Source organism: Sciurus carolinensis, chromosome 2 (assembly GCF_902686445.1).
Source record: "Sciurus carolinensis chromosome 2, mSciCar1.2, whole genome shotgun sequence".
NCBI classification, from domain to species: domain Eukaryota; kingdom Metazoa; phylum Chordata; class Mammalia; order Rodentia; family Sciuridae; genus Sciurus; species Sciurus carolinensis.
Window position 1 is genome coordinate 24,283,753 of NC_062214.1, and position 11,947 is coordinate 24,295,699.

General features: G+C 53.5%; 1 protein-coding gene across 1 annotated transcript; it reads right to left on the reverse strand.

Moving 5' to 3' along the window:
- Nucleotides 1-748: 748 nt before the first annotated feature.
- Bpifa2 (BPI fold containing family A member 2) lies at nucleotides 749-9,378 on the reverse strand. The gene is made up of 9 exons (XM_047539225.1): nucleotides 9,266-9,378; nucleotides 8,324-8,495; nucleotides 6,516-6,636; nucleotides 5,747-5,854; nucleotides 5,458-5,610; nucleotides 3,466-3,547; nucleotides 2,121-2,157; nucleotides 1,541-1,622; nucleotides 749-804 (listed from the first exon to the last, which is right to left on the reverse strand). The coding sequence occupies exons 2-8, from the start codon at nucleotides 8,478-8,480 to the stop codon at nucleotides 1,582-1,584; spliced, it is 699 nt and encodes a 232-aa protein (XP_047395181.1). The 5' UTR covers nucleotides 8,481-8,495; nucleotides 9,266-9,378; the 3' UTR covers nucleotides 749-804; nucleotides 1,541-1,581.
- Nucleotides 9,379-11,947: the final 2,569 nt, after the last annotated feature.

Below are 11,947 nucleotides of genomic sequence, written 5' to 3' on the forward strand. Positions count from 1 at the left end.
CTCGGGTCCCCTCCTCACGTAGCCTGATGGGTCACTCTGCCCCACGTGCCTGTGTCCCCTCCCAGGACGGGGGTCCGCTGAGGAGCGGGGGAATGACGTAGGGACCCAGGTGCTCCGCAGCGTGACACCGTCTGTGTCACCAGGGCACAGCCTGGGTGGGCTGCGTTCTGGGGTGCGGGTGGCGGAGCCCGCGGGCCGGAGGCCATGGGCAGCCCGGCCCCCGTGAACCCGGGCCCTTCAGAGGGCAGGGGGCTCAGGCGCGGCCAGCCACAGCCTTGTCACTGCCCTGGGCTCCTGAGTCCTGGCAGGCCAGTGTCCACAGCCCTTCCCGAGTCCTCAGGGTCCTGGGGAGGACGGAGGAGCATGCTGGCTGGGGTCGTCTGCAGAGCGGGACGGTCCACGCCCTGCCGGCTGGCCAGGTGCTCACTACCCACCTGTTGAGCGTGACTGGATCTGGGTCCTCCAGCCCGCATGGCCGTGTGGCCGTGTCCTGCCCTCTCCGTGCCCCAGCGTCCCCGTTTGTAACACAGAAGTTTGGGCGGGTCCCTCATGTCCCTTCCAGCTCTGGATTCAGCTGCAACCCTGACTCCCCACCCCAACCAACGCCACGGGAGAGACTTCAAGGGGCCACACCGGTGGTGCCAAAAGGGACTTTTATTGTCGAGCCAGGGTTACAGGGGTAGAGGCCACTGTCCCGCGGTGAGGAGGAGCATCAGACGGCGGCTCAGCCTTTCACTCTGGTTGGATGGTGGCAGCACCGTCCCAGAGAGGAGAGGTCGTAAGGTCAAGCCAACCCAAGTCAACCTGGAATGACACCCACAGCAGGTCAGTACGTTCACGGCCCCAGTAGTGACGGGACCTGCTGTTGCTGGACATTCGAGGGGACCCAAGCTGGCCTGGCTCCACGGGCCCAGTCGTTTCCCACTCGGCCTGCATGGTCTTGGTCTTGGCGAGAGGCCCTGTGCCGGGGCCTTTCTCTGGCGCTCGGGGCTGACCCATCCTCGCTCCTTTCGCCTCTTTTGGGCACAAAGGCAGATGCGAGAAGACTGAGCAGAGCCCTTGAGTGGAGCCAGGGTCAGGGTGCAGCACAGGGATCAGGATCCTGGGTCAGTCCAAGGTCAGGATCAGGGCTCAGTCTCTGACTAAAGATGGGGCTCAGTCAATAACTGGCGTGAAGTCGGGCTGGGGAGATGGCTCAGTTGGTAGAGTGCTTGTCTTGTAAGCACAAGGCCCTGGGTTCAATCCCCAGCACCAAAAAAATAAAATAAAATAAAATAAAAAATAAAAAAAAAATAACTGGCGTGAAGGTTTGGTCTGTAACTAGGATCCAGGTTCAGTCTGGAGAAGCCAGAATCAGAGTTAGGTCTGGGTGTGTGACCAAGGCTCAGGGCCCAGTGTCACCTGAATCAGGACCTGCCTGGGGCCGGGGTCCGGCCTCTCTAGGTGAGGTGAGGGCTCAGTCTGCTGCTGCAGAAAGAAGAGAGCCCCGCCTGGCTTCTGCTCTGCGGCAGGTCCCTGGGCCGGGCAGGGCCGCCCTCACCTGCAGGCGGGCGCCAGGGCTCTGCTCCTTGTCCTGCCTCTTCAGACGTTAGCGTTCTGGTTAGCGGAATCCTGAGGTTCAACTGAAGAAACGAAATGAGTAACAGGCCTCAGTCCCCGTCACAGCCCCAATTGCCACCACGCTACAGTGGGTCAGTCAGATAGCTGGGGGAACTCAGGCATGTGACACCACCTCTCTGACCTCAGCAGGTTCATCTGGAAAATGGGCAGGATGACAGGCCTGCTCCAGAGAGTGGCTGTGAGGACCCACTGGGTCAGCACAGGCCCTGGCTGCCTCGGGGACTGGGCTGGTGGCCGCCTCCTAGACAAGCCACCGACAGTGGCTTTCTTTGCCCACTTCTACAGCCCAGCAACATCAACACCGGCTACATGTGGTGACCTCAAGGTCAAGGAGAGCCCGCAAGTGTCAGGAAGAGGAGCCGCAGCCCCAGGCCTCGTTCAGGATGGCCGGCTGGTCCTCATGCTTCCCCAGAGACCCCTGACCAGACCTGCCCGGGGCAGGCAGAGCGGCACACCTGCCGTGGAAACCTCCCACCCCGGCCGAGACTCACGGTTGATACCTAGATTGTTGAGGAGGGCACTGATCACCGGGCACACCTGAGGGCCAGGGAGAGGAAGGGGAGACAGATGCGTCAGCTGGGAGCACCACCCAGGGACAGGCTCACTGACCCTTAGGGATCTAGAACAAGAGGATCCTAGTAGCCTAAAATTTGTGAACCCCAGGGAGCTGAGGTCCCAAAACCTTGTAATGTGAGAATTCTAGAACCTCAAGAATCTAGGACCAAGAGTGCTAGGCTCCCTGACCCTGGAGCCTCGCAGGGCCCAGGGCTGCCCTGGGACGGCAGACTTCTCAAGCCCTCCTGCACCTACGGTCCCTGCAGATTCCCACCCTGCAGGTCTGGGCTGGGGCATGAGGTCGGGCATTTCTAACGTGCCCAGGTGAGGCTGGCGCCGGCCCGAGGATCATCCTTAGAGCAGGGAGGCTTTGACTCAGGGAGTCCCAGAGCCTCCTGCAGGATTTTTCTCTTCTAAACCCAGATTCCTGGGCCCCTTTCCAGAAAGACTGATTCAGAGTCTGTGGAATTTTGGGCCCAGGAATCCTATGCAGGGTACATTGGGTTTTAGATGATGAACAGCTGGAAAAAAATAAACCATTCTTTATGTGTGTGTCTATTTTTTCCACTAATTAGATAATAAGAAACATGATATTCCTTTTCTTTTATTATAGGGATATAAAGTTTCCTTTTAAAAATAAATACACTTAGGGTTGGGAGTGTGGCTCAGAGGTGAAGTGCCTGCCTCACAGGTGTGAGGCACTGGGTTTGATCCTCAGCACCACATACAAAGAAATAAAATAAAGGTTTAAAGAATAAATGAGGAAATAAATACATTTAGATCAGGGCGTAGTGGCACAGTCCTGTAATCCCAGCAACTTGGGAGGCTGAGGCAGGAGGATTGCAAGTATGAGGCCAGCCTCAGTCACTTAGCGAGGCCCTAAGCAACTTAGCAAGACCCTGTCTCAATATAAAAACAACAACAACAACAACAAACAAAAAGGGCTGGGGATGTAACTCAGTGGTAAAGTATCCCTGAGTTACATCCCCAGTCCAAAAGAAAATGCACTTAAGTTCATTTCTTTAGGTAAAAGTGGGTTGATTAAAGGGGAACATGGCTAAAAGGCATTTTGTAGTGTGTGGATATAGCAAATGGCTCCAGTTTGGGACCCAGTCATCTCAGCTGTTGTCAGAACACTGCCTCTGTCCCCCGGGGAGAGTCACAGAGGAGGAAGCACCAGCTGAGTTCCCAAGGAGGGGCTTGCACCCCAGAGGAAGCAGTGCCCCAAATGCAGCCAGGCCGCCAGTGCCGCTGGCTCCCGCCCCGCCGGGCCTGGCTCTGGGGACTCACCTCCTGCTTCAGTAATAAGGACACGGTGTTTTCCAGGAGATTAGTCACACTGTCCAAAATCTCGTTGATGATTTGGCTTTGTCTGGAAAAGACAGGAAACTGACAAAGCCCAGGCAAGGGCGTGGGTCAGCCAGTGGGACACCTTGAGGTCTCCTTGAGACCTTGTGGGCCCTGGACCTGGAGATGCCTTTCTAACCCAGAGAGAATCCCCATCCGGCCAGCTGTTCACCCAGCGCCTCAGGAGATCCTCAGCGCAGCCCTGAGACCTCCTTCACTCACTCATTCACCCCTCTGTACAGAGCACCAGCTGCACGCGCCAAGCCCCTAGCTGGGCCCTGAGGATCAGGATGAGCCCAGCTCCAACAGCCGCTAACCTGGCCGCTAAACAAGTCTCGCCCAGGTGGCCCCCACCTTCAACCCTCAATGTGACTGTCACCTCCTCGGGGCAGCCCTCCCAGACTGCTTGTCTCCAGGAGGGTTTGGCTACCTGTTCTGTGCAGGACTCGTTGGTTTCCTTGAGAGTCCTTTATTGGTACACTGAAGCTTGTCTGCCTGCCCCTCCCTCAGGGTGAGTTCCCCGAGAACTGGGACCTTGTCTGTCCTTGCCCATCCATTTTCCAGAGCTTAGAACAGTGCTTGCCTGGCCAAGAGCCAATGCTCAGTGTAATTTTTGGCTAAAAGAATGAAAAGTCAAGGCACACATATACATGACAACCTGTGACAAGTTTTCTGAAGGGCAAGAGGGGACCCTCATGAGAGAGAATAGGAAGAATCTTGCTAAGATCCTGAAGGATGAGAAGGCACCTTGAGGTGCAGTGAGAGAGAAGGCACAGAGCAATCCAAGCAAAGGTCTTGTGTCAGGCCGAGGTTGAGCCGAGATCGTGCAGAGTCTACACAGCCATGACAGTGCATCCAAAGTGCAAAGTGCACAGGGGATTTGGAACAGCAGAGTGTGCCATTTTACAGGTGTGGACGCAGAGTGGCAGGTTGAATTTCCTGGGGCTGCTTGGCAAGGCAGCATTGTGCAGGGCTCAGGCCTCTGGATTTGCAACCTGGCATTTCTAGCTAACATCCAGCTGTGGGGCTTTTCTTTGGATTTAGGGGTTCTTTGGGCAACCTGTGATCAGATTCCTTGGTAGGGGGAGGGTGGGGTGAACTCCGGTCATGGCCATCAGGATTGAGAGCCAAGGACCCAGCCTTGTTCCTGGCCATGGCCCTGGCCCCAACCCTCAGCTTATAGACTGTTTATCTCCCCCAACCACCAGCCAAGATTACCCCTTTTCTGTTACCCTTTTGTCTGGGACAAATCTGCTTTTTTAAGCACACAATTTAAGATGTAGATTTTGTGGATTAGCAGGGAACAATGATTTAAATAGAGAGGATTAAGTTTTCGAGATCTCATTTCAGTAATTTTCTAGTGGGTGGAGGAATAATTTGGGGACCATGTGAATCAGAGCCATTTAGGCATTTATTCCCCCCCTCCCAACTAGAAGCAAAAAGGTAAATACAATTTTAATTTTATCATGACTGAGGGACATTACATAATGATAAAGGGGTCAATTCTCCAAGAAGACCTGACAATCTTAAACACGTATGCACCTACCAACAGAGTTTCAAAGGTATAAAGCAAACACAGACTTGAAAGGCAAAGTAGGCAAATTCATGATTATGGTTGGAGAGCTCAACACTCCTGCCTCGGTGATGGAAAGAACTGGTCAGCAGAGTCAGCACGGGATTTATGATTATGGAAAGCTGTCATTCCAGGCTCTGGGCTAACGTTTGTATTTTCTCATCTGTTTATCTCAGAAACTTATGAGCAGGGATTATTATCACCCCAGTTTACAGATGTGAAAATAGAGGTTTAGGGAGCTCAGGTTGGTCATTAAGTTACAAATTAGAGGCAAAGCTGACCTTTGAATCCAGGCCAGTCTGACTCCAGAGCCTGAACTCCCTCCCCACCCTATGCCATCCCCTCGTGGGGGCAGCCCTTACCTGTCCAGCAGGGAGAGTGAGATGCTGGCTGGGTCACTGATGCAATCTTCCAGGACCTCAATGACGAGGCCGGACTTGGCATCAGTATTAAGCCTAAGTCTAGTCAGGAGGTCCAAGTTGACCTTCAGGTTGACCACCTGGCCAATGACAGGCCTGCAGGAAACACAAGTCACAGCGATCAGAGGCCTGGGAGGCCCTCAGGTTGCCCACTGGGACTCTCTACCAGGTAGGGGATCTGTCCACCCACCATGCACCGCCTCTCTCAGAGCTGACTGGACTCTATACTCACAGGACCGCAGTGACATTAGCGGTGACCGGGATCCTCAGGACGATGCCTTGGCCGTCACTGGATACATTAGCGACGATCTTCATGATGGAGAGCCCGTCAATTTGCACACTGCTCAAAATCCACAATTCACCCTTGTTATTCCTCCTGACAGTCATTTACTGAGAACTCACTATGATAGCAAGACGGGCATGTGGCCCTGTCAACTTTGTCCCCTTGAGATCTCACTGTGGTCCTGTTCAGAAGTCTGCTTCTCTGGATTTTAGGGCACAGCAGACTGAGGCTCAGGCTGAAGTGACCTCCCCTGACCCCCACCCAGGGAACAATAAGTGAGCTGGAAATTGAATCCAGAACTGTCTGGCATCCAAATTCCACGTCCCAAGCTGCTACCTGGGACTAAGCGGTATGGGATTCCCTTTCCCTGAAGGGGATTTGGACTTTTCTCTCTAGCTGCATTTATGAAAAAGCAGTCTTGTTCTTTGCAAAAGGGACTTTAGGCACCAGGAAACAGGTGGAGGACAATTAATAGAACCTTCTCACCTTAACCCTGAAATTACAGAATGTGGGAACCCAAGTCCCCAGGGTGCCCGGGCTGGTCCTGCAGTCCCCCATCTGCCTCGCTCAAGCACTGGAGGGCTTGGCCTCAGATCACCTGGTCTCTGTGGAGGAGAACCAGGCTGTCCCTCTGTCCTTGACTGTCTTTAAACTGACTTCCCCAAAGATAAGTATTCCCCTTCATTAGAGTGAAGATCACCATGAAACGCCAACGCACTTCAGTAGCCTCTCCGGAGCATAGAGCAAACTGTCCACCACGGTCTGGGCATTTTTGGTCAATCCCCGAACTGTGGATTCCTGAAGTGCAGCCATGTTAGAGTTCAGTGTCTGAAGGACATCTGCAACAGTCGATCACCATTTACCTGATGGGGCAGTTATTATGCTCGGGGACCAGACAAGAATGTTCACTTGTGTTATTTATTCCATTCAGTCTGTATAAAGTTCAACAAGAGAGGTATTGTTATCCCCTCAGTTTACAGATAAGGAAACAAAGTTTCAAAAAGGTTAACAAATAGGTCATGTCACCTCCAGGGAACCCCTTGTTTCTTCCATGCTGCCTCCAAACTAACAGAGACTGATCATTTATCCACAGAGCCATCAATCAGTTGGCCAGGCAATTAATATTGATTTTATGCCCCTGTTACTAGGGGCAACTTGGGGGCACAGGGCTCTAAGTGAGATATGATCATGGAAAACTGAAAAACTAGGTCAAACAAAACAAGAGAATAAACTAAGAAGTGGGAAATCTAAGTTAAAGGGGAAAAGAATATGGCTGCAACCCATCAGAGTGGCAGATAGAGGTCACAGAATGACAGTTTCTTAGTAGACCCGGGAGCAAGAGAGCAAAGTGTCATAATACAAGGTCTCCAGAGTATAGAGGGATGAGACAGAGTAGATCACATGATAGATGTTGAATGGTACCTATGAAAATAATTAAGGATAAATATGTAGAAAATAATTCAAATGACAAACAGCAAAGCAATTACTAACTCAAGCAAAAACGGAAGGCTATACAAAGAAAAGAGATGTAATTATAGTACTTCGAGATGGCTCTGCCTTGGACCACATCTACCTAGTTAGACAATGCAGAGAAATGCCAATTTAAATGAAACTGGGGGCATAACTACATCTGGTTACATAGCTCACTAGGCGACCTTGATCCAGACACTTGTATCTGTGGGCCTCAGTTTTACCAGTTGGGAGATTAGAAAATGGATCCTTTTTGCATCTTTGAAAGTTGTCTGAGTCTTGACAAAGTTTGGAAGGCAACCATTTGCAGAAGTTACCTGCTCCTGTAAAAACTGTTTGTCAGTGTGTTGTTAGTGTTTCCAAAAGATAAAAAAAGTTATTTTAATAAGTCAGCATAAAATGGAGGTATGATTCAATATAAAGGTAGAACTAGGTTTACAGATGTCTGAACTGAGTAGGGCTGATTTCCTTAAATTTTTAGTGAATTAACACAAATTCATAAGCAAAGTTCAAATGACCCAACAGGAAAATATGCTAAGGATATGAACAAAATGTTTATGTTCAAATACATTAATGAATAGCAAATGTATGAAAAAGGGGAGGACTTTTTATAATTAAAGTAATGCAGAGTGAAATAAGTGATGATCTTTCTTTTATGAGATTGGAAAAGCATTTAAACTTGTCCAGACCTAGTGCTGGCAAGGGAGTGTGAGAAAAGATACTCTCATAGACTCTTCCAGAAAGTGTTCACAAGGGGGATTATTTGTCAGCCTCTACCATTATTTAAAAATGTGCATCCTTTTTGAACCTTGGAAATCCCAATTTTAGGAATGTATCATATGCATAGACTGGCAAAAAATTATCAGGATATACTAGTAAAGGGATATCTGTAGCATTGTTTCTAGAAAAATAAGTGAACCAGCCAGGAATTAACTAGCCACCTTTCTCAGCAAACCACTTATAAAGGGCACCACCTGGAGGCAGCCTCTGGTATTGCAGGCATAGGGTTTTGGAGGCTAAGTTCTGTGTTGCACTAAATGTTACCCATTGACTCACCTTCAAGTACATTTTCAATAGTCTGAAGTCCACTCTGGAGAAGAGGATTCACATTCTCCCAAATATTATTCAGGTCACTGCCAACATTCTGAAGAAGGGATGCTGAGGCCCCAGTGAGCAGGCCACACAGGAGAACGAGTTTCCAAAGCTGAAACATCTTTTGTTGTGACACCTGGACAGTCATGGGAGGGACAAGAGTGAGAACTGCCAGGAAAAAAAAAAAAAAAAAAAAAAGGGATTTTCAATGAACACTTGTTGCTATTACAATGGATCTTCCTTGAGGACAGCTGTGGTCATCTCCTGGTTTATAGATGGGCAGCCTAGGTCAGGACGTTAGAGAAACCCACTCAGAGAGGCAGGGCTGGGGTCTGAAGTCAGATGTGACTCCAGTGTCCGAGTCCCTACTCTTACACACACGGGCTCCTTTTGCACTCGTACTTACCCGAAATGCCTTCTCTTCTTTGCTTCATCACCTAAGTCCGTCTGGTTTTAATAAGACATCACTCCCTCTGTGAAGCCTCCCCTGGCCTCTTTCCAGAGCCTGGGTTGGGGTCTCCACCCCATCACCTGGCTGCCTTTGTTCTCTAATTGAGATCCGGGGTACCAATCATGTCTGCCTTTCCTTCCAGACTGTGAGCTCTTTCAGGGAAGAATTGTGACTTATGTCCCTGTTGGGTTCCCAGACCCCAGCAAAAGGTCTATACCTACTACAGTAAAATAAGTGAACACACATTTGTTGCCTAAAGTGTACACTGATCAATGGAGGCCACCTCATGACCGTGCCCTGCCCGTTCGCTGACTCCTCTCAGGAGCTATGGCTCTCTAAAGTTGTCATATTTGAAATATTGCTAGTCCAAGCAGCTCCATCCCTCTGCCTCTCGTCCCCAACACCGGCTGAAGATGCCCAGGGGGAGAGTCACTGGGGGGAGGCCCGCCACTCACAGGTGTGGAGGAGGATGCTCACGAAGCTCACTCCCCTGCACGGTCTCCGGGATCCTGCCGGCCAGTGGTGGACCTTATATAGGGATGCCAGGGTAGGAAGCGAGCCCTGGTTCCGGGCCCATCCAGGGAAACTCCAAAGAAAATAACCCAGGAGGAGCCAAGACGCTGCAACGCAAAGGTCACTCAGGATGCTTGAGTTGCAGTGAGGGACCCGGGGAAGCTGCTGCCAAGTCCAAGACCAGGTCTTCACGGAGGACGGAGGCTGCCAAGGAGGCAGCAGGTGTGGCGGGGCCGGGAGGAGGACCCCTGGGGCCCACAGCCTGCCTCTGCCTTCGTGTGGAAACCGGGGCTCAGAGCGGGGAAGCCTGGTCCCCTGCCTCCCAGACCCTGCGGCCTCTCTTGAGGCTGAACCAAGCTCAGCGTGAACGTTGGCGGGACGGGCAGTTCACCACCACCACCCTGCCCCGTAGCCGGCTTGCTCCCTCTGGACACTAGAACATTCTTCCTGAGAGTGAACGTGTTCCCCCCAGGTGTGGCCATCAGCAAGGGTCAGTAAGGTCAAGTGCCTTGCGGAGGCTGCCTGGCCACTCAGGAGGAGCCCCCAGCCTTGTGGCTGGTGTCCCTTGGTCCTGCTACCAATGCAACAGCCAGAGGGCCTCAAGCCCGAGGCCCTGGCCGTGGCTCTGGGCCCGTGTCCCGCCCCTGCCTGTCCAGGCCCTTGCTCTCCCTCCTCCCCCCATCCCCCGCAGCCCTTCGCTGTTCCGGGAAGACGTCCGCCTCTCCCTCCTGGGCTCTTGGCACTGGCTGTCCTCCCTCCTGGTGACCTCTCCCCTGCTCCCGCCCAGCTCTCTCTGGCTCCCGGGCTCATCTCCTCAGACGCCTCCCTGCCTGCCTAGCTGAGGTGACCCTTCCCGCCATGCCCACCTGGGCCCGGCTGGCTTCCTGCAGAGCTGGCCACAGGAGGCTTTTCCAGCTTGGGGCAGCCCCTGCGCCCGGGGCTCCCCTGCCTACAGGGTCTGGGGTGCCGGCCTGTTCCCTGGAATCCTCGGGGTCTCTCCCTGGGGCAGCCTTCGAGCCAGCCCCGTGCTGGGGAGGGCCGAGCCGCGTCCCCCGCAGTGTTGAGCAGCGTGGAGGGGCTGCTGGATCCCGTGCTGCTGGACAGCCCTGCACTGCGAGGCCGGACCCTGAGCTCTGGGGCGCAGGGAACCCGCCATTCTTCCTGCCTCTGCTCTCCTGCCCCCAGGCCGCCCGTCCTTTGCCTTTCTCACCCTCTCCACCTCCCGAGAGCAGGGCTGGGAGCCGTTTCTCACACAGACCACCCAGCACAAAGCCAGAGTCTCCCACGGGCCTTAGCCACCCACCGACCGAGCTCTGAGGGACACTAACTAAAGCTCTGGTCCCCTTGGGTGCTGGCCCCAGCAGGTGGCACAGAGGTACAGAGGTGGTAAAGCAGGCCAAGGACCCTAGTGCCTCCCAGGAAGCTGGATGGCCGCTTCCCAAGGAGCCACACTCTCCAGGTCACACAGCACCCCTGGCCCCAGGGACATGGGGACAGGGCTCGGCCAGGCCCCGTCAGGGCCCCTTCTGCTGGAGCGCGAGGGTCTCCCAAGCCCGGCCCACACCATGCAAGGCCTGCCAGAGTGCGGAGAGGCCAGACCCCTCTTCCTCTGGATCCTACAGCTGAGCGTCTGTGGAATTCTGGAACTCACCGTGCTTACACATTCTCGTTCACACGCCCGAGAGTCTGCGAAATCGACAGCGCAGCCTCGATTCCCGTGGAGAGAGCAGGGGCCCCTCTGCACTGCGATCCGGGTGTGTCGCACTGCGCCTGACCGGTACAAATAGAAGACCTCTCCACTCACAAAGGGAACCTGGGGTCTCCAGGGAAAACCTGGGTTCGGTTTCATCCTTAAAGGCTTCAGATAGAACCGGCAAAGCCCCCCAGAGCGTAAGGTTGATGCTAAGGAGATGGGACATTTATTTTTGAGGGGAGGATGGAATAATACATATGATTTGAGAGCCTGGACCCAGCAATGCCTGAAGCCACGTTTAACTGCCAGAATTTTCAGCTCCAATAAAATTCCTCCTGGCTCCTTCGTAGTCTTGAACCTGTGTGTGGGACGGCAGCCTCTGAAGCCACGGCAGCCCCACCCGTGGACCCACATGGGCCTCCTGCCTGCCAAAGGCCATGTGTGGGTCACACGGCCACCCTGGAACCGTGGCAGAAACCGAGGTGTGGGGGCTTAGCATGTCACCTCCTTGCTGGGAGGTGCGGAAGCCTGTGTCCCTGGCGGGAGAAGGACTCACAGGACTGCACGGTGACCTTGAACCTGATTACTTCCTCCTTTCGCTGCTCCTGCTGCTTCTTATTATTACTTTTAGTTTTGCTGGGATTTTCTACTCTGGACAATGCCCTAAACACACAAGTGAGCAAAACCCCCAAAACGGGTGAAACGAAATCACTTAGGAGAAAGGTTTCAAGTTCAGAAGTGAGGGTCGCATGCCTAGATAACTTGGCGGGGGGCTCTGGGCTGGAGCCCGTGTCCAGGCTGCCCCAGGGCAGGTGACCAGGGATGGCAGCAGCTGGGCCCAGGACTCGCAGGTGCTTCGGCCCCGAGTGCCGTGCGTGGACCCCACCAGCCTCCAACCCCGGCTCAGCCGGAGCCGCCCCTCGGCGCCAGG

Excerpts from the sequence above, each read along its gene's own strand:
- Bpifa2 (XM_047539225.1), bottom strand. The coding sequence starts at position 8,480 with ATGTTTCAGCTTTGGAAACTCGTTCTCCTGTGTGGCCTGCTCACTGGG. Across the intron at positions 6,637-8,323 it reads TATTGAAAATGTACTTGAAG|ATGTCCTTCAGACACTGAAC; the intron begins GTGAGTCAATGG and ends CGACTGTTGCAG. Across the intron at positions 3,548-5,457 it reads TCACTCTCCCTGCTGGACAG|ACAAAGCCAAATCATCAACG; the intron begins GTAAGGGCTGCC and ends TGTCTTTTCCAG.